Source organism: Triturus cristatus, chromosome 10 (genome assembly GCF_964204655.1).
Source record: "Triturus cristatus chromosome 10, aTriCri1.1, whole genome shotgun sequence".
Classification (NCBI taxonomy): Eukaryota; Metazoa; Chordata; class Amphibia; order Caudata; family Salamandridae; genus Triturus; species Triturus cristatus.
The window spans coordinates 633954260-633977229 of record NC_140593.1 but is presented as its reverse complement, the minus strand read 5'-3'; the positions used below and the strand labels follow the sequence as shown (position 1 = coordinate 633977229).

Here is a 22970-nt window from a genome sequence, read left to right as displayed (position 1 = left end):
CAGCGGTCCTACCACGCCTGTGTTGGCTTTGGGCTACCTCCTTTAGACCAGAGGTCTAGAACAAGATCTTGGACCTGCTATTCGATGGAGAAGCGCTCTTCGGAAAACATGTGAATGACGCTCTCCAAGACATAAAAAAGGATACAGACACGGCGAAGTCACTGGGGACGCTTCAATATCGCAAGGTTCCTTTTCGAGGAGCGAGGGGTAGAGGGCTTCCCTCATATAGAGGAGGGTACCAGCAATATAGTTACTCACTGGCCTCACAGTCCTACCGTCTGCAGTATAATCAACGACAAGGTCAGTCAGCAGCCTATTCAAAATCGGCCCGTAGAGGCAGAGCAGGACGTCAGTGGAAGGATTCTTCGAGACATCAGTAGCGGCTTGCAGGCTCTGACTACTGTTCCTACCCCTCATCAAACATCTGTAGGGGGCAGGATTTCTCTATACTTCCAAAATTGGCAACAAATAACCTCGGATTGTTGGGTGCTCAGCATTGTTCAATTTGGCCATACGGTGGATTTTGTTCATCCTCCTCCAAACACCCCTCCTCGCGCCCACTTAACAAAACATCTTCATCTCCTGCGCCTAGAAGTCCAACATATGTTGCTAAAAGCTGCTACGACTTGAGGGCTACTAGTTTGAGGATCAAAACAAGCTATGATCTCATGTAAAGTTTCTGTTACAACCTTCGTCAGAAAAGAGTTAGAATCAATACTTTTCCATTTTAAAATAAAGCCATTTTTTCTAGAGAGGAGCGGTTTTGGGTCAAAGAGAGGGCTTAATTTATTAATCCGAAAGAAACAGTTAGTTATAGATTCCTTACCTTAGAATTACCTTCAGGAGCCAGACTGCATCCGGAATTTTTTTTGTCGGCAGTACCCCTGCGCGTTGGAAGGTGACGTTGGACGGCTCCGCGTTGGTCGTTGGCGTCGTGGTCACCGGAATGACATCGCGGTAGCTACTTAGACGCCACCTTCGCGTGCTGACGCCAGTTCTTTCTATTTCCACACCAGCCAGCACAGATACGGCGAGAGCGGTACCTCCAGTCACTTTTTGGCGACTTTTGTTGACACCTTCCTACAGGCATTACTCATCTTTTCCCTCCTATTCCTTTCGTAATGGCACTATGGGACTTGAACCTGGTTTGTACATATTTAATGTGCGCTCCCTTTGAGCCTCTTCACAGCTGTCCTCTTCGTCTGCTGACTTTGAAGACTGCTTTCCTGGTTGCCATCACCTCTGCCAGGAGAGTGAGTGAGCTCCAGGCTCTATCTTCTAAACCTCCTTTTCTATCTGTCCATCCGGAAAAGGTTGTGCTCAGAACACGTCCATCCTTTCTGCCAAAGGTTGTCGCAGCCTTTCACATCAGGCAGACCATCACTTTGCCCACCTTCTTTCCGCCTCCTTCCAGAGAGGAAGAGAGGCTCCACCGTCTGGACCCAAAACATGCGCTCTCATATTACCTGACTCGCACGCAACAATTCCGGGTGGATAACCAGCTCTTTGTTGGCTACGTTGGCGCCAAAAAGGGTCGGGCCTTACACAAGCGGACTATCTCCCGATGTGTCGTCTTGTATATTAAAGCCTGTTATTCTCTGGCTAAAAAGGAGCCTCTGGTGGGGCTGCACGCCCATTCTACCAGGGTGAAGGCTGCCACTATGGCATTTTGACGTGGTGTACCCTTACAAGATATCTGTCAGGCAGCTACGTGGGCCTCGCTGCACACTTTTACTAAACGCTATTGCCTGGACAGCCAAGTCCGGAGAGACGGCTTCTTTGGCCGTTCTATTCTCCAGGACTTTCTGGTGTGATCTTGGTTTGCAGACCCACCACCGGGTTGGTATTGCTGGGGTATCTGTTCTAAGGTAAGGAATCTATCACTACGTGTTTCTTTCAGATGAGCAAGCTACTTACCTTTGGTAATTAAATATCTGTAAGAAACATTAGTTAGTGATAGATTACTTACCTCCCCACCCAACCTCCCCGTTCTGCGAATTGATTTCTAGGGTTAAGATCCTCCCTTTCAGGGCCCTAATTTCAATGCACCAGTGGTCAGTATCTTGCATGGCTCTGCGTTCCTGGCACGGAAAGTCGTGTACAGAACTGACGTCAGTATGCAAGGGCGGCATCTAAGTAGCTGCTTTGACGTCATCTCAGAGACCACGATGCCAACGACGGACGCGGAGCTGCACGACACCACCTTCTGACGTGCGGGGGTACTGCTGACGAAAACTTTCCGGATCCAGTCTGACGTCTGTGGGTAATTCTAAGGTAAGGAATCTATCACTATCTAATGTTCCTTACAGATATATCGTTACCGAAGGTAAGTAACTTGTTTGTATAGTCTAATATTGATTCAAGCATTAAGGTCACAATGGCATGAAACATAATTGAAAGCAACATCGAAATTCAGACATACAATGTACGTCTGTGTGGCTATTGTAGGGTTAAATTTGTGTTGCTCGAATACTCCGAACTGTATCCACTACACTATATCACAGTAGCCTTCATCAATGACCAGTGACGCATTCTTATCGTCAGTAGTCAGGATTTGTGGTTGTATTATGCCAGGTTCTGTAGTTTGAATTATGTAGCCGTGGTTTGTGGAAAGCCCTTGTGCACCAGTGGCTGGATGATTGTTGCTTCCCTTACTGACCAACATTTGCAGATTGTGGAAGCGGGTTCCTTACCGTAAGGGATAATGAGTGCTCCAAGTGAGTTGTTTTCTAATCAAAGGCCCATTCTCTGTGTGAATGCTCTGACAGCGGCAAGTTAACACCTCACACGGGATACCGTGGGCTGTGGCTTGCAATCTAGCTCCACCACCTGCAATGTTATGCACACACTGGCTGTCGAACCTGCGCTCCAGGTAATGAGCTCTCACCGGCCTGACTTCATTGACCATTGACCATCTTCTAGGTGGCAGGCACAGGTATGCAGCAGATGCTGAATTTGAGGTAGCCATGTAATAAAAGCAGAGTAGTTGTAACCGTGACGACTTCACTCCTCCACGACACCAAGCAGTCGCCACCTGGCGGCATAAGTGTAGAATTAAATTGAATGAGTCTGTTGAGAGATGATTTGAAAATCACCCCTGAACGTCTTAATTAACTTAGAATCTAGGGGTTGCAATAAATAGCCTGACATTAGGTTTTGGCGCGGGGATGCAGGCACAATCACCTACATTTATTATTTATTATTCTTACCCTTGATGAGTGACACTTGGCAGGAGTGATAGAGGTTTTGGCCCTGCCATTAGCTGTAAAGGATATCCCCAGGGTGAATACGGGAAAGAGCCCACAAAATGAGTATCCGTGGAGGTAATTATTTCCTATTCACTGCTTTAAACTAAGAACATTCATCAGTGAGCCCTAAATAAAAGCACTTTCTTGAGAGACATTATTGCATTTAACAATACTTGGGTTTCTGTTTTTGTTTATGTCCAAAGAAATTTCATGTAAAACGAAAATCTCTTGTTAAAGTATTTACTTACTTTAACTGAACATTTGTTTTTTAGGTTCAGTTTGTCGTCCATCCTTCTGTAAATCCGGATGATCCCCTGGTAAAAAGTGCCATTGAACAGGTCCGTTTTCGAATGTCAAACTCGCAGAGGTAAGAAGAAATGTAGCTTTGGCAAATGACCCTAACAAATGGTTTGGCTTTGGAAAAAGACATATCAACAGTTGCTAAACAATATTTCTCTAAGGTACTGGGGGAAACGATTGAGCCATGATAAAATACGAATTTTAGAGTGTTAACCAATTCTTGCTTTCGGTATTTTAACAGCAATATGCAAAGTAGAGCATGTTACTGCATTATAATAGGAGGTACTTGCATATGGGTGTTTTTGCAAGTGAGATTGTATATCTCCGATGGAGTATTAATGTGCCTATAAGTGGAATAACTTCTACTTACAAACGTTTGTAATGGGTGACAAAAAAGTACCTAGAATCTGGCCATGTTGGATACATGGCCTGAATGTTTTCACTTGAAAGAGCTTAGCATATTCATTTGGTTGCATAAGCCAACAATAATGCCCCACTGGAAGCATTATTAGTATCAAAAAGTTCCATCGGCCATCCCATTTTTGATCTCTTGATCCAGGACAGCCAACCCAATGGCCAATCTGCAAAGTTAAGAATTATCTTTCTGAGAGACTAATGCAGTATGCATTTCATTGTGTGGCAAAATCACATCATGTAGTTTTCTGCACAACATTATTCAGAAATGTCAAACACTGTTAATGTCTGCAAGCAAGTAAGTGTATGTGAACCTGCCTAGATTATGTTTCTCATCCTCTAATCAGAGGAATAAATGCATTCTAAAATGTATAACTTGATCTCACGTAAAATGTGTTACGCGCAGGTGAATAGAATGCTCTGTTTAGTAATAGAAACAGCGGGCAGTATCTTGTGTTCCTGTCAAAAATAGTGTGGATAGACCAAGGCACATGTATTATTTCTTGAACCTTTATAAAAGAATAATAGTACACTGTTTTGTGTGGTGGTGGGCAGTGTTAACATTGGCTATATTTGTAAATTGAGCGAGTATTGTTGGAAATATGAAGCTAACCAACTCTATCAGGCATGATACTAGGATAAGCCCGAGCAAAACTCCAATGAGGTTAAATATTGCTGTAACATATAATTTGTCCTTGTAATGATTCTGTGTGCTTGTCAAAGAATTGGATGTGATAAACATTGTTGCATCCTCACATTAGGTAGTACCTCAGCTAAAGCTTTTGTAGCAGATTCCAATCCAATGTCAGCATGAAAAACTAAAAAAGCACCTTTGTTGCAGCAAGATTAGCATTTTAGCTGCATCACCTTGGGGTTAGCCTTTCATGGGCTACACTAATAAGCTCCTCTCGTTGTTGTGACACTGGAAATGTACTTTTCTCAAATTCCAGGATCTAAACAGTTTGAGTCCTATGACTTATGTGTCCTTATTAGGGCACACTTCAAGTTGATTCTCTTTAGGTATAGTTGTCTGTATAGCTAATAAAATGTCAGAGACATATTTGATTCGTAACCTAGTTAGAGTTGTCGCTAAAAAGGCAGTTACTGCTGTCTTTGAAGCCAAATCCACTGTGACATTTTCTTTTTAATTTATACCGACCTTGAGAAAGCGCAAGGAGGTGGGAGATATGTACGTTTGTGAGGTGTTGCCATGACTGACTTTCTTTACCTCACTTTACGTATGAGCACTGGCATGTTGTGAACATATTTTGCATAATGAAGAACTTTATGGTTGTCAAAATGGAGCTAATTGAAATATATTCGCTAAGATTTGGTGAGATACTTGGCTATGATATCTTGGTTGATGGGACTTGTCAGCCTTTCTTTTGAAGATTATAGCAACAGCCTGTATGGCTTAATGTATTGCATAGTCACAAAGAGCAGGCAATTTTGTAATTGACCTACCTGTTTTCAAAGCTAATTATTTTATTGGATTTTCCATTGAAACTTTGAAGCCAGTTTACTACTTTCCATATTCCATCCTTGACCGTAGAAAGAAGTATATGCTACCATTATCATAAGAACTTTTTTCCTCATAGGTTATTTTTTTCTTTTAAAGGTCAATCTATAGTGGGTCTTTTGATTGGAATCCCTTTCTTCCTTTTTACTTTTAGATCAGTGTCCTATTGTCAGTCTTGAGACCCTTAGGAGGTTTTCTCTCGTGAAGACTTTTCAATTACTGTGGAAATTGGCCTGATCTCTTCTCCTACTTTCAAAGTATCTGCTGTGCCCTTGATCCTGATGTCAGTGAAAATAATCCTGTTAGTGAAAAAGCTTCGATCATTCAGTGGTGGTTTAATTGTTTTACGATGCCTTAGTTTGCAGCCCCCTTATACAGTTCTTAATATTGTGATAGGCATCTCTGTTTAGGGGACCTACCTTTATTTTTCCGTAAGCCTTTTTGGGACTATTTCGAACACCTGCCACTATTGCCTAGGGGTTCTTTTTAGGTTTTGCCTACATAGTGCTCGCGCTGTGCTTGCAAAATCTCTTGTATATAAAACAAAAAACCTTAAACTGGCTTAGAGCCTGGCCATTACTTACAATTGGTTAGCTCAGACTTCACTCTAGATTCCTTACTTCTAATCGATCAGAGCCTCCTCCTCTCCTTGGCTTCGTCCTCGGAGTTTGCTGTGTGCTTGTGACTTGAAGCATGGACCAAGTATAGCTTCCTATCTGCAGCCAGTTTTCTTCCACTGACCATAGGCTTATGCAGGTACTCTTTTTTGCATTCTCCCAGAGTGTTGGTCTCTCTGTAGTCCCTTTCCTTCACCACAGCCTACCCCCTTGGTTGCTGCTTCCTCCCTGGTCTTGCTTTCCCCCAACGTCTGTTCCTTCCTCCTCACCCTGCTTCACCCTTGTTGCTTGCCTCCTCCCTTTCCCTCTGTTTTTTATGTCAAGCTTCGGCAGGTCACATGCGCGGTCTTCGAGGCATGCTGTATTCACTATATAGGCTTGTGATCAGCTGGTTCCATTTTCACTCTCGTAAGCTTGCTTTCTATTTGTTTATGGCATGCTTTCGTTCGTGTTTATCCCTACCTGACCCCAGCTACAAAGTACAATATCCTTCCACTGATAAGTATTTTGAATGCGTTTGTCAAAATTCTTTTTTTGTTTGTAAAGGTATTGATACAAATGGTTAGACAATATGTGCCTCAGGCTTGTGCAACATGTGGAGGAAAATCCATCTCTGTGGAAAGGTACATAGTCATGATTCTTTGTTTCTCTTGATGGCTAGGATGCTGGTATACTACATCTCAAAGATGAGTATGATGTAACCACTACAACAGTTCAGGGATAAACGTATGTAAAGAAAATGTATCTAACCCATCCTAAAGAGATTTGTGAAAACAAATCAAGATGTAAATGTGAAAAGGTAAAAAGTGCAAATACCAATCGGAGAACATAAACAGAGGTACCCGTAAACAAGAATTTTTTTAAAGGTTTTTAGTTATTGAAATAACTTATTATGTAGCATAAAACACATTTTCATAAAGTTTCATATAACAAACATGGTACAAATTACATTGTAACCCGAAAACAAACACGACAGAGAAAAATAATAAAGAGAATAGCCAATATATAACAGGATCAATGATGCAATAAATGCATCCTCTTATTTACCAGAGGGATCGTCAACGGCGTTTGGACGTTATCAAGTTTACAAGTTTATTTATTATGATTTGGGACTCCGAAGAGTTCCACATAATATGAAGAAAATACATCTAAAAATCAACATAACACTCCATTAAAATAGGAATTTTCTATTTGTATGGTACTAAATTCATCGTATCGTATAAAAGCAGAGAAAAGCATATATACAGAAACCATTCAAGAAACCTTTCAAGTGCCACGAAGATTGATCCATAATAAATCAGATTACCGTCATTGAATACTTAGAGGACTTTTACGAAGTTTACAATCTAATGCTATAATAGAAACTTTCAAAATTAAAACCATGTAGTAAAAAGCGGGGATTTGTCAATTCACAATACAGTACGAAATAACCTGCAGCATAATGACAGTGCAAGAATATTTAAAAACTTCGCAGAAAAACAGAGTAATACAATTCAAGGGAAAATACACGATAACTGGCAGTTGTAAAATATGCATAAAAATTAAAAAGCTCATAGTAAGGCAGAGATATTCAATTTCAGCATACACTGCTCAATAACTAGCAGCAAAAAAGGTAGAAAAAAGTGCAAGTGCTCGGAACCGTACACAATGAACCAATACTGTTCTAAAATATATTTAAGAATTGTTTAAAAAAGCTACATTTTTTTAAAACAAACTAATTTAGATGGAGGTGCCAGCAGACAGTTACGGGCCTCTTCTGCTGTGGTGGAATTGTACTTTAAAAAAACAATTCCTTGGGTATCTGCGACGTAATGGTTGTAATGTGGGGCAAACGAATAGGACATGATTTAAATCTTGTATATAGGAGTTACATAAGTGACCAAGTCTTTCCTGCCTGGCAATGGCCTCCCAAGCTACTGTTACGTCTTTGAAGTCCAATTGGAGTTAAATCCATTAATATGGAATAATCTGCATATAGCAGGCAGGTCAACTTTAAGTTTCCTAGTTTAGGGGAATCCCCTATGCTGAGCCCCACTCTCCTTGGCAAATCATTAATGTAAATAGAAAAAAGAAGAGGGGTCAGAAGACACCCTTGCTTCAACCCATTATTAGTTTGTATTTTTCTTGAAAGACCCTGTGTTCCCCCCAATAAAACCTGCCTCCAAGTAGAGGAGTGCAGTGCAATAACCAAGCGTAATAGATTCCCTGGTATCCCCATGGTGACCAGTTTTTTCCACAACATCACCCCAATCAAATGCCATAGAGAAATCTATAAAAGCCGCATGTAACGGCATTCCCCAGCTCACTGGATATTTTTCAGTTAAAGTTTGCAAAGCGGTGATGTTATCCAGGCTATCACTGTTTTTGCGAAGTCCTGTTTGCTCTATGGGGATGAGACAGTTTCCGATTGCCCAATCTTGCAGATGGGTAAGAATGCTCTTTGCAAATAATTTACCAGTCGCATCCAGGAGACAGATCTGTCTAAAACTGGCAGGGGAATTATTTGGACCCTTTTTATGTAATGGAACAATTATACTTTCCTTCCAGGATTGTGGAATGTCACCATGGGTATAACAGTGGACAAACAGTGAATGTAAAAATTCCGTCCATGCTTCGCCATCCTGTTTGATTATGGCTATTGGTACATCATCTGGGCCCATCGCACTAGAGTATCTTGCCCCTTTAATATAACCCTCTATTTCAATGAACGAAGGTGCTCCATAATCGCTCCCCACCGTAGGGATAAAGCCAACATTGTGATTCCATCCAACTGTGGCAATTCAAGCATACAGCTGGGAAATATACGCAGACCATTCTGCATCTGAAATCAAAATGGTCTTTGACTTTTCTGTCACATCGCAATATTTTGCTATCAGCGCCCAATAATTCCTAGTGTCACCGGTTTGAGCGACCTCTCAAAGTTTAACCCAATTTAAGTCTTTGACCCTAATGCGCTCTTATACCATTTTCCTTTTCCGTACCTGTTTTAGTCTATTGATTTCCCTTTGCCTTGGTATTGTGGACAGCCTAAATTGTTCTCTAATTAAAGCACTAATTTCCCAATTTCATTTTTTGATTTTCCATGATTTAGTCACTGGTGGTGCAGAACTTGCAACTTGCTTTTTACTTCCGAACGATCTAATTGCAGCCAGAATTCCCTCAAACCTGTGAATAGGGGTTTCTTGAGTACAAATAAAGGCCATATTTTCAAAGAATCTCTTAAAACTTGGGAGCAAATTATTTGACCAACAAGTGTGCCCATTACTGTGATTATATGAAACCTTTCCGTCCCGATGATTCCAAAGTTCAGGCTTCTCGATTTCTATGTCAACATTAACAGCCAAAATTCTATGATCCCTCATACTTGTTGGAAATACCTTAAATTGTGTACATACACCCAAAAATTGGTAAGATACCACTATTTAATTAATTAATGAATGCCCATATGGGCCCCGGTAAGTATAGGAGACAGGGAAATCCTTGGAAAATCTGCCATTTAACATTACTAGGTCGAACATTCTCAAATTATGCAAAAGTAACAGGCTGCATTTATCTGATTTTAAATGATCGGACAATACTTCCTCCAACTCAAGATTTGAAAAAGACATGACCGCACAGTTGGATATTTTAACCTTAAAATCACCCACTATCAGAATCCGCGAGCATTCTTCAGTGCTACTTATCCTTTGCACATAAGTACAGATTGAATCAACCAGTGACTTGGATGCTCTCCCTGGTGGAATATACACGTTTACTAGAAAAAGAAAAACAAGTTGCCCTGATTTATCTTCATCCAGCCTCACCTTCACTCCCATACAACACTTTGAGGGATGAATGTAAATCACAGGATCCCATCTTATGGTACAGCTAAGTAAAATAGCGAAACAACCGCTAGCATGCCCTTTTACAGAAGAATTTGCTGCACAACAGTGTACATAGAAATTCTCGAAGTGAAAATCCCCATCATTCCAGGTTTCCTGGAGGCAAATAATTTTAGGGTCATATTCTAATAACGATTTAAGCTTACAATGAGTTTTTCCTACCCCAGCTAGATTCCAAGATAGAATTTTTCCCAGTTGGCTACCTCCGCAACAAGGGCAGTTTTTTAGTTTCTTTCGAGCCATTCAGGGTACCGGCCACCCAGCTCCACTGGGCCATCTCATTCTCCACAATGGGACTACTGGGCCTTTGAACTTGGGGATTTATAATGTTAATATCACTATTTCCTAGGTTTCTCCCTACTGTTATTTCAATGTCTTTAGGATTTAAAGGGTTTATAACGCCCATGGAAGTAGGGAACCCACTACCTGGCACCTGATGGGTCTTCCCTGAGGATTCAGATGGGACAGGCCAAGGATTTACACAAGAAAGCACGTCTATTCCTCTTTTCCTAAAGGAGTCTACTTTGGATAGTACTTTCATTTAATTACCCCTGACGTGAATGTGACTCTAGTGCTTGGAGGGTCACAGCTCAGGTCTAAATAGACCAACTCAAGGTCTTTGCTTGTTACCAGTCGCAAGTCCTCTATTTCTCATAACTGAAAAAGGGCGCTTCTGTTCAGTAACATTGAGCCAGTGTCGAACAGGGAAACAAAGAGCAAGGTCCTGTTCGCTTGCCCGAAACCCGGCCCTGTTTGCCCTATGTGCCCTATGTGCCTCTTACCAATTGGCCCCCATGACCGATCCCCTCTCTGACCTAACCCTCTTACTGCTACAAACTGTGATTAAATCCCTCTCCCCAACTCTCTCCTGGCCGGGATCCAACCGTACTGGGAAGTATCCTGTCCAAAAGGAGGAAGAGGGGCACCTCCGCTAACTAAAACCTGTTCTAAAACAGACATATGAATTTGTCAGTACATTTCCTAGTGTAGGGTCTCTACTTGTTCCTTGATGAGCTAACATAGTGTTGCAGGGAAAACTCTGAATCTCAATGTCACCCATGTTGACTTTGGGAGACCCTCTTCCTGACCCTCATGGTTCCATGGCTTGTTAAGCACCGAGTCCGAGCAGGTCAGCTGATTACCATTATCTAGCCCTGCGTTATGACCAACATTCAATATAGATTGCCCCAAGGGCCCAGGGACTTTCCTACTTGACGGTGATTTTGTACTATTTAACTCCTGAATTAGGGTAGGCAACCGCAGTTTTTTCTGTATCCGTTTGGGGATACGTTGAATCCACCCCGACACCCTGAAGCCAGCGATCGACAACTGGACAGCCCTCACCACCGAAGACACACTGAAGACAATGAAGTCAATCCACTCAGGGGCCCCCATGGACCCTGCCCCACCACATTTTCAACAGAGCCGCCGACACCATTGCACCCATGCTCTGCCACACCATCAACCGCTATCTGGCACTGCCTCGTTCCCTGATGACTGGAAACACGCTGAGATCAACCCCCTCCTGAAGAAACCCTGGGTGGACCCCACCGACCTCAAAAACTACAGGCCCATCTCCCTGTTCCCGTTCCCAGCGAAAGTCATTGAGAAAACCATCAACAGCCAACTCGCCACATTCATCGAAGAGCACAACATCCTCGACTCCTCCCAATCCGGCTTCAGGAAAAAAAAACAGTACGGAAACTGCCCTCCTCGCCGCAACAGACGACATCCGTACCTTACTGGACAAAGTAGAAACAGCAGCCCTCATCCTCCTCGAGCTCTCAGCGGCGTTCGACACAGTCTCTCACTGCACCCTAATATGCAGGCTCCACGACCCAGGGATCCAAGACAAGGCCCTCGACTGGATCCGCTCCTTCCTCTCTGGCAGAACGCAGCGGGTCAGACTCCCCCCATTCCTCTCGGACCCTACACCTACCACCTGCGGAGTCCCCCAGGGGTCCTCCGTCAGCCCTACGCTCTTCAACGTCTACATGGCTCCGCCCGCCCCATCGTCAGAACCTACGGACTCAACATTGTGTGATACGCAGACGACACCCAACTCATCCTCTCCCTATCAAACGAACCCAACACCGCCGGACACAACTTTCGAGAAGGCATAGAAGTAGTCGCCAAATGGATGAAAAACAGCTGCCTACAACTAAACACCAACAAAACGGAAGTACTCATCATGGGCCCAAACCCAGACTCCTGGAACGACACCTGGTGCCACCCCGCCCTCGGAAGCCTGCCCACCCCCACGGACCACGCACGCAACCTGGGAATCATCCTTGGCTCAACTCCATCTTGTCCTCCTGCTTCCACACCCTACGCCTCCTACGTAAGACCTTCAAATGGATCCTCCCGCGAACACAGAAAGACAGTCACTCACACCCTGGTCACCAGCAGGCTCGACTACGGCAACGCACTCTATGCCGGAATAAACAAAAACCTCATCCGCAAGCTACAGAACATCCAAAACGCCGCCGCAAGACTGGTCCTCAACCAGCCAAGACACTGCCACATCTTGCAGCACCTGCGCACACTACACTGGCTCCCCATCGAAGCTAGAGTCACTTTCAAGATGCTAAACCACACTCACAAATTCCCTCCACAACACCGGACCAGCATACCTGAATAGCCGACTCAAATTCCACGCACTCCAAAGGACCCTACGATCAGCCCTGCTCTCCTACGCCGTGGTCCCCCGCACCAGAAAGACCAGATCGGGAGGCCGCTCCTTCTGCGCGGCCAGAGCCTGGAACGACCTTCCGCTCCACCTCAGACAGATAACATCACTCCCCATCTTCGCAAGAAACCTCAAAACCTGGCTCTTCGACAGACCCCCTCCTTGATGGACTGGAACCTGCGAATCCCCCCACATCCCCCAGCGCCTTGAGACCCTTACGGGTGAGTAGTCACGCTTAACAAACACCTGATTTACGATTTTACAGCAAAACATTTGCTGATGCCACTTTAGAAACAAAAATGGTACTTGCTTGTCTAGCATTTTTTCCCCATTTATACCCAAAAACATTTTTTTGTTGATATTTTAGCCTCTTGCTCAGTTCATTCTGGGAAAATCAATAAACACAGGCTATCTTTAGAATTCTCAACATGTTGGAAAAAAGGACCCAAATTTGTCCCGAGTTCCTTTTGTGGAAAAAAGTTAGGAAAGTTTAAGCATGAAGTGCCACACACAACAAACAAATATTGGCAAAGCCAGTTGGTTTTGCTTCTGCAAAATCTATTGATTTTTATCTGTTTTTTAGACACGTTATGCAGCAGAGCTAGCTGATGTGCAGCATGGCTTAAAGTGAAAAAAAAGTGCTATAAGAGTCCACACAGTCCTCTTCGGTGTTTTCAATTTTTTTTTTTTTAACATTAAGCCATGTTGTACAGCAGTGAGTGCTGCTGTGCGCCATATCCTTAAAAATAAAGACAATAGATTTTGCAGAGGCACGAATATTGGATTTTCCAGTGCTTGTTAAATACGGCAAAGAACAGCCTTCTACTGGCGATTTCAATGCTGATGAGTCATTGTCTTTCGCGTCTGTTTGACAAGAAGTAAAGCTTTATATGACCGGATTCTGCGGCTGTTTAGCACTGTCTCCATGGCTGTCTCCATGGCAGCAAGACTCTGCCTGGAACGCTATTCAGCACTGGTGTTCTCCTCTTGTACAAAGTGGTGAGACACTACAGGGAGAGGAACTCCGATCTATAAATAACAGAAGGTTATGGGAGAAGCGAGTCAAGCTGAATCGGTGCAGAAATGTCCGCAGTTTTGAAGGGGGAGTGGGGTACCCTGCACCCCCTTCCCTCCTTTAGTAATACAATAACTGCCCCAGGTCTGTTTATATAAGACATGTCAATGCCAGACCTCTCGTCTTGGCTTTAATGTTTTTTTTAAACTGCCTTAAAGTAGATAAAAGCAAAGCACTATGAGGCAGCCAGTGTTGACCACACCATAGTGCTTTGTTTTTATGTGCAAATTCAGACAGGGCTCGGGGAGAGTTGGGGGTGTCAAGGGAGGAGGGTTGTGAGAAGTTGGCCTGATGTATGATGTCACTCATGGCAGTAAGGCTTTTTAACTGTGGTAGAGGAGGGAGCTTGGGACCCACCACCCTGTGTGGAGTTTTGGGGCCCTGAGGAAGATTTCTCTTTTGTTTTATCCCCACCCTTCTCTTGAGGCTTGGTGGTATCTTTCTTTTGGTCACCACCCTGATTTTTAGGCCTAATCCTGGTCCTGACCCATTTATCTGCCCTCTTTCCCAATTCTTGGGGAGAGGTCAAATCTGAGTCTACCAGGTGTTGATGGAGAAGCTGGTTCTGACAATTACTAAGGATCTGCTCCCTCATAATCAAGTTGTACAATCCTGTATAGTCCTACACCTTGCTGCCAGTTAACCAACCTTCCAAAGCCTTAGTGGCACAATCCACAAAATCAGACCAGTCCTGTGTCTGTGTCTTCTGGGTGTCTCTGAACAACAACCTATATTGCTCAGTGGTTAAGCCAAACCCATCTATCAGAGCACTCTTCAGGACTTTGTCATTGTTAGCATCCTCATCACTGACTGTGAGGAGCTTGTCTCTACCTTTGTCAGAAAAGGAGAGCCACAAGATAGCTGCCCACTGACTCTGGGGTACCTGCTGTACTTTGCAGGCACTCTCCAAAGCAGTCATCCACTTGTGGATGTCATCCCCATTCTGATATGGGGGGACTATCTTGCTTAGGTTTCTATGGTCATAAGACCTATCCCTATCTCTAGGAATGTTGCTGCCACCAGTGGGTTCTGACCCACACAATTTTTGCTCTCTAGCCAGAGCAAGCTTCTCCTTGGCAAGGGCAAGTTCTTCCCTCTGAATCCTCAGATTAGCTTCCCTCATTCTGGCTTCATGCTCCTTTCTCTCAGGGGAAGTCATTCCCCTGTGAGAGGAAGCATTAGAGATGCTAGAGACATGGGAGTGGATAGATTCCCTTGAAGGGAATCTGTCTCTCCTGCTTCTCTGGTTAAGCCAACTTGGGGGTCTGTATGGGGGGACCCCATGCAAACTCCCATGTAAGCTTAGGTTAGCCTAGCTAAGTCTTCCTACTTGGCCCTGGCTGTCTACCTCTTCATCTGAAGTCCCATCTGACTCATCTGTGGTGGGTAGACCCTTATCTACAGCTATGGCACCATACTTGGCAGCTCTTTCAGCATCATGGGCCTCCAGAAGCTCCACTAGGTGTCTAAGGGTAGGGTTGGAACCCTGTTTTAATCTCCTGGAGGTACACAGTTGTCTCATCTCCTGGAAAGTGAATGCATCATATCTAGAGGGAATCTGTCCAGGATTCTCCTCTCCTGAGGGAGTATCAGTGTGATCTCCATTCAGGGACATGATTCTAGCGAGGGTGTGGTGTGTGCACCTACCTACACTAGTTGTATCTACTAAACCTCTCTAGTAGTTGTAGTCAGGGTGTGCTACTCCCTTCAACCTACAACCACTAAGTCCAGTAGGACTTAAGTATTATAATCTATGTTATATGTACCTAAACAATATCTGTGTGATCTTTCAATTTAGTATCTCAAGATTACAATGGTATTACAACAGCAAGCTCAGATCCTACCGCTGCCACCAATGTGAGAAGTTGGCCTGATGTATGATGTCACTAGTTCTAGTGTACACCTTATATCAGTCCAAATACCCTTATGGTGATTGGTTGTAAAGTCAACCTTATAGACCAGCTATCCTAGTGGTAGCATGGACAAGAGCAGTCTTAGGCTAAACTCTGAATGGCATGTGAAGCCAGCTGTGATACCATATATAATCCCTTGAATACCAAATGAAAGGACACCACAACAGATATATATATAAAATAAAGTGTATTTATTCTAGTCAAACCCTCAGCACTCTTTATGAGATTAGAGGTAAGTACAACACAGTCTTATTTAAGCATACATTAAGTCACACAGGTAAGTAATACAGTTAGGCCCTAGGGGCCACGCAAACCATATACTAAGTAAGTGGTATAAGGACCACTGTCACGGAAATAGGATAGGCCTAGGCCTAGGGAATCGCTGGGGCTACACTGCACTCGCAACAGTTAGGAAGTGGGAGGCCCACGGGATTCAGGTGCAGAATGGAAACACTCACGCGTAATGCGTAAAAGTCGATAGAAATAGTAGTTGTTAGAAATTAACAGTTTAAGGACACTTCTGAAGCAGCTAGAGAGTCGAGACTCGGAAACTAGACCCTAGGATAGTCACTACCCTTGTGAGCACCGAAGTACCCAAGTTACCTAGCCCACGGACTGCGGGTGCATAGGTGTGAACTTGCGTCGGGTTTCGTCGTGGACTTCTATGGATGCCTGAAGGAAAGTTGCTGACAGGCAGTCAGTGAAGAGTGTCCGGTGGATCTCAAGGTTGGGATCAAGAAGAGAGGAGACCTGCAAGCTGAAGGGACAGAGTCAAGGTCACTAGCCAGTGACCACGTGGAACCAGGAAGGAACCAGGCGATGTCGTGAAGATTGCAGGTGAAGGTGAAGCTTGTCGCTGCAGCCACGAGGACCAGGGAACGTCGTGGACGACCAGGACCAGGAGGCGAGCTGTCCCACAAAGGCTCTTGCTGTCGGCGGCGTCGAACTAGGACTCACTAAGCCTTGGCAAGTGGAACCCACGAAGAACGGAGGACTTGCTTCTGGTGCAGACCAGGAAGGTCTGGGGTGCTTCTCTTTTGCAAGGAAGCGGGAGCCAGTCTGGAGGAGCCAAACCAGCAGTGAAGATTTCTGGATGCGTCGTCACAAAGGCCACGAGCCAACGGGCAAGCAACCGGACAGGCGCGGCAAGCAGGAAAATGCAGAAGGGCCCCACGCAGGACTCGTGGAGTGTGGGGGGCTGATCTTCGGTGCAGATGGTGCTTGGGGTTGGGGCTTCTCAATCCCCGGTGCACAACTTCGAGGGTACCTCAGAAGCTGCGCTGGAAGATACTCGCCACTTTTCCCAGGTAGCCGGTCCCACGTCTCTCGTTGCCTCCACGGATCTCAGCTCGGCTGTGGATGTGGATCAGGGTCGGAGAAGTCTGGAAGTCAAGGCTCTGGTCGGGCTCTGCAGTCGGTCCCTCGTAGAACTTCAGCAAAGCAAAGGGTAGTCTCTTGATGGTGCCTGTTTGCACAGGGTAGCCACTCCTTGGCCACAAGGGAGATTCTTCAGTTTTCTTCTTTCGTCGAATGTCGAAGGTCCAGAGTTTGTGTTCAAGTTGCAGGTTCAGGATAATCTAATCTCCTGGGGCCCAGCTACCACTCTTATCCAAATCTGGGGGGCTGGCTTACCTGCTAGGTCACGCCTTATGGGTGGGACCTGGGAGGGGGGTGGTTACACCCCCTTCCCTTTGTCCAGTTTCGCGCCAGGACTGGGGCTGGAGTGCCCCAGCACCGGTTTGAACTGGACTATGCTTGGGACACCTTGTGTGCCCCAGGCATGTCTCATTCCTTTCAGCCCTCCCTGCCCCAATACACTAAAGTCTGTCTGGCTCCCCAAGCAGGAAACCTATTGTCCAAGCCTCCCTTGCCGGGATCACTCCCAGCAGCAGGAGGTCAGACTCGTGTCTGTGGCAGCAGCATCCATTTTGTGATGCTGAGGCTTTGGTTAGAGTTAAACAGCAAAGTAGGATTTTAACATGTCTCTCCCTCTAGAAGGGAGGAATAATATCCTCATCACCAGAAATGGTATGGGGGTATTATTCCAAAGTGTTAGACACCTTACACGACATGTTTTGCTAAGATTATAAGGCACTTTAAGAGTATATGGTAGGCTATATCATAGAACAGCTATAAGGATATGGTTCCGAAAGCTGCAGACGGGCTCAGCTCATGCTAGAGCACCATCTCACATGTTACCAAGCACTCTGCCTCCAGGATTGTTAAGGCCTGCCATAGGAGTGGCTGATAGGTACACATGTGTCTATTTTAAGGGTAGATATAGGTATACTATATCTAAGCAAGGGGTGATTACACGACCTTGCCCCAGCTGAGTGATCAGCCAGTTGTGTCTGATTGGAAGGCCAGACCAGGGGTGGCATAATACATGCTGCAGCCCCTGGGAGGGGTAGGGTACACCTATGCCCTGGGTACCTAGGGTACACTGTACAGGGTCCAATAAGGTGATCCTTACCAATTGTGTATGTACCTAGGGTTCATGGAGTCCATTTTAAGGAGAGAGCAGACAGCCTGAGACCCTGAATAGCAGGATCTCAGGCCAACTAAGTCGAAAAACCAGCTAGACACCAGGCAAAAAGTTGGGGGTAACCATAGTCAGATATCCACCTTCCTACAGGTGGTAAACAAAGTATGTGCAGCAGAAGGAGGGCTGCGAATGGGTAAAGAGATCAATGGTGGGGTTTAAAAAGAACGGATGGAAGGAGGAGGGCGGATTAAGATTATTGTAGGGTGCGAGGCTGACACGACTGGGTGGGGCTGGGAAGATTTGATACTGTGGGAGGAGGGCAGGTGTAAAGGAAGCAAACAGTAAAATAAAAAAAGTGCCTGCAGTGAATGGACCTTGGGCACTGGAAGCAGTACTTGGTCCGGGCTCCACTGCAGAAGAAAGTCTTGAAGCCGAGGAGGAGGATGGTGGAGCTGACCAATAGGAAGCAATGAAAGAGAGTGATTTGGGAGGCAGCCATTGATAAGTAAAGGTAAGTGATGAAGCCCCTAAAAAGAGATTTTGTTTTGGATACAGGCTATTTAGCATGCACAGCGCTAGCTCTCTGCAGGCGAAACCTAAAAAAAGGCTGAGCACGGAGGCGGGAAAAACCTCTGCAGCTAAGGGGTTAAAGAAGATGCAAGTTTGTATTAAGCTCATTGAGGCAAGCATGTTCTCAATGGAAGAAAGCACTGGAAGCACTTAGACTGCTTGTTGAAGACTTAAAACAAGGTGGGAAGCCTTGAACATCGTCTGTGTACAATAGAAGAAAGTTTACAAGAAATGTAAATACAATTCCAACTGATTCAACAGTCTGAGGACTGTAGGGTGACCAGCATTTCCCTTCTTGAATTAAAAGTAGAGTATTTGTGATATGAAGATCAAAAAGCGAAGATTGCAATTCAGTGTTTTCATACCTAAACCTATACTGTGGCTCTGAAGTTAGTGGTTTAATATTTTTGCTTGAAGTGATCCTTGAGGGTTTGGAATTGGACATGTTGCCCATGTGCCAAACAGCTTGCCTACCCGCTAAGAGTCCACCCTGATCAGTTCCCACTGTTACTGGTCAAACTTGGGAAAGACCAAGAAAGAGATATATTACCAAGAGTCGAAGCAGGAAAAGATGATGTTACAGTTTAGTGTTACTGGGTCCACATCTTTCTAGACCCAAATTTCTCAACATTGATTTGGAAGCACTCCATTGAGTACCCTGCATAATGGAAGTGCCACGGAATGACTGAGTCTCGTGCTATTGTCGGGATCTACCTGTTTCTATTTTTAGGTGAAGCCATCTTATTTTGCTTCCTACTACCGTCCTCCTCCTGGACTAATCATATACTTAATTTTTTGTCTAAATTTGACACATCTAAAACCGAAATATTTAATCCCACTGTCCATGCGATACTAAATACTTAAAGATTAAAATGTAAAGATAGCCTTACATTGTTACTTATCAAGCACCTTGTGAGAAGTTGGCCTGATGTATGATGTCACTAGTTCTAGTGTACACCTTATATCAGTCCAAACAACCCTTATGGTGATTGGTTGTAAAGTCAACCTTATAGACCAGCTATCCTAGTGGTAGCATGGACAAGAGCAGTCTTAGGCTAAACTCTGAATGGCATGTGAAGCCAGCTGTGATACCATATATAATCCCTTGAATACCAAATGAAAGGACACCACAACAGATATATATATAAAATAAAGTGTATTTATTCTAGTCAAACCCTCAGCACTCTTTATGAGATTCGAGGTAAGTACAACACAGTCTTATTTATGCATACAAGTCACACAGGTAAGTAATACAGTTAGGCCCTAGGGGCCACGCAAACCATATACTAAGTAAGTGGTATAAGGACCACTGTCACGGAAATAGGATAGGACTAGGCCTAGGGAATCGCTGGGGCTACACTGCACTAGCAACAGTTAGGAAGTGGGAGGCCCACGGGATTCAGGTGCAGAGTGGAAACACTCACTCGTAATGCGTAAAAGTCGATCGAAATAGTAGTTGTTAGAAATTAACAGTTTAAGGACACTTCTGAAGCAGCTAGAGAGTCAAGACTCGGAAACTAGACCCTAGGATAGTCACTACCCTTGTGAGCACTGAAGTACCCAAGTTACCTAGCCCATGGGCTGCGGGTGCATATGTGTGAACTTGCGTCGGGTTTTGTCGTGGACTTCTATGGATGCCTGAAGGAAAGTTGCTGACAGGCAGTCAGTGAAGAGTGTCCGGTGGATCCCAAGGCTGGGATCAAGAAGAGAGGAGACCTGCAAGCAGAAGGGACAGAGTCCAGGTCACTAGCCAGTGACCACGTGGAACCAGGAAGGAACCAGGCGATGTCGTGAAGATTGCAGGTGAAGGTGAAGCTTGTCACTGCAGCCACGAGGACCAGGGAACGTCGAGGACGACCAGGACCAGGAGGCGAGCTGTCCCACGAAGGCTCTTGCTGTCGGCGGCGTCGAAGTTGGACTAGGACTCACCAAGCCTTGGCAAGCAGAACCCACGAAGAACGGAGGACTTGCTTCTGGTGCAGACCAGGAAGGTCTGGGGTGCTTCTCTTTTGCAAGGAAGCGGGAGCCAGTCTGGAGGAGCCAAACCAGCAGTGAAGATTTCTGGATGCGTCGTCACAAAGGCCACTAGCCAACGGGCAAGCAACCAGACAGGCGCGGCAAGCAGGAAAATGCAGAAGGGCCCCACGCAGGACTCGTGGAGTGTGGGGGGCTGATCTTCAGTGCAGATGGTGCTTGGGGTTGGGGCTTCTCAATCCCCGGTGCACAACTTTGAGGGTACCTCAGAAGCTGCGCTGGAAGATACTCGCCACTTTTCACAGGTAGCCGGTCCCACGTCTCTCGTCGCCTCCACGGATCTCAGCTCGGCTGTGGATGTGGATCAGGGTCGGAGAAGTCTGGAAGTCAAGGCTCTGGTCGGGCTCTGCAGTCGGTCCCTCGTAGAACTTTAGCAAAGCAAAGGGTAGTCTCTTGATGGTGCCTGTTTGCACAGGGTAGCCACTCCTTGGCCACAAGGGAGATTCTTCAGTCTTCTTCTTTTGTCGAATGTCCAGAGTTTCTGTTGAAGTTGCAGGTTCAGGATAATCTAATCTCCTGCGGCCCAGCTACCACTCTTATCCAAATCTGGGGGGCTGGGTTACCTGCTAGGTCACGCCTTATGGGTGGGACCTGGGAGGGGGGTGGTTACACCCCCTTCCCTTTGTCCAGTTTCGCGCTAGGACCGGGGCTGGAGTGCCCCAGCACCGGTTTGAACTGGACTATGCACGGGACACCTTGTGTGCCCCAGGCATGTCTCATTCTTTTCATCCCTCCCTGCCCCAATACACTAAGGCCTGTCTGGGGTGGTGCTCGCACCTCCCAAGGCAGGAAACCTATTGTCCAAGCCTCCCTTGCCGGGATCACTCCCAGCAGCAGGAGGTCAGACTCGTGTCTGTGGCAGCAGCATCCATTTTGTGATGCTGGGGCTCTGGTTAACTTTAACCGGGTAAGTAGGTTACAACATGTCTTCTCCCTCTAGAAGGGAGGGATAATATCCTCATCCCCAGAAATGGGATGGGGGTATTATTCCAAAGTGTTAGACACCTTACACGACATGTTTTGATAAAGCCAAACCATAGTTACCATAACAGTTTAAGATTATAAGGCACTTTAAGAGTATATGGTAGGCTATATCATAGAACAGCTATAAGGACATGGTTCCGAAAGCTGCAGACAGGCTCAGCTCATGCTAGAGCACCATCTCACATGTTACCAAGCACTCTGCCTCCAGGATTGTCAAGGCCTGCCATAGGAGTGGCTGATAGGTACACACATGTCTATATGTAAGTTAGGTATAGGAATACTACACCTAAGCAAGGGGTGATTACACGACCTTGCCCCAGCTGAGTGATCAGCCAGTTGTGTCATAATGGAAGGCCAGACCAGGGGTGGCATAATACATGCTGCAGCCCCTGGGAGGCCTAGGATACACCTATGCCCTGGGTACCTAGGGTACACTGTACAGGGTCCAATAAGGTGATCCTTACCAATTGTGTATGTACCTAGGGTACATGGAGTCCATTTTAAGGAGAGAGCAGACAGCCTGAGACCCTGAACGGCAGGATCTCAGGCCAACTAAGTCGAAAAACCAGCTAGACACTAGGCAAAAAGTTGGGGGTAACCATAGTCAGATATCCACCTTCCTACACACCTCAGTTAAGTATGTTTGTTCTTTTCTTTGAGCCTCAGATAAACTTTTAAACTTTCAATGATGGTGTATTTTATTGTTTTATCAATTATTTGTTTTCTAGGATTAAATACAGTTAGACTGCTTTGTCCATGTTAAAAATATAAACTGCATTTGAAGGAGGAAGGCAATTGACAAAAATGATAAAATAAAAAATAAAAAAAAATGACCAAGAAATGGTTCTGTTGTCAACCTGGAGTTCATAATCCTTGCTCTTTATAGTTGCTCTAACTGTGAAGTTTGGTATGATTTTTGTTTGTTCTTGTTCAACTAGATTAAAGGTACCTCATGCTTACTCGATTGATGTGGAAGAAGGCTGCCACAATGTAGAAATTAAGTCTCCGATGTTTGAAGGACCCGATAAACTCCCAGCCCAGTCTGATAAACTTGCATGTGCAGCTACAAAGAAGGTTGACCAAAAAATGGGCATAACTCAGTTAAAAGATTATCACCCTATTATTGGTAAGTGCTGTTGCTTTATTGCTTTTGTTGAGATACGCAGATAACCTAAATGTGCTATCAAGGCAAGCATGACTGTATGTCAATCTTTGTGTGCTGGGTGGGTACATCGATCTAT

The 22970-nt window shown here is 45.0% G+C and overlaps 1 protein-coding gene across 2 annotated transcripts in view; it reads left to right on the top strand.

Moving 5' to 3' along the window:
* The window catches only part of GTF3C1 (general transcription factor IIIC subunit 1), a 1956011-nt gene that overhangs the window by 501256 nt on the left and 1431785 nt on the right, over positions 1–22970 (top strand). For both annotated transcript variants that reach the window (XM_085632176.1, XM_085632175.1), the window contains exons 13-14: positions 3521–3615; positions 22668–22855. In XM_085632176.1, the coding sequence (XP_085488302.1) occupies positions 3521–3615; positions 22668–22855 (283 nt within the window). The remainder of the gene's footprint in view (positions 1–3520; positions 3616–22667; positions 22856–22970) is intronic.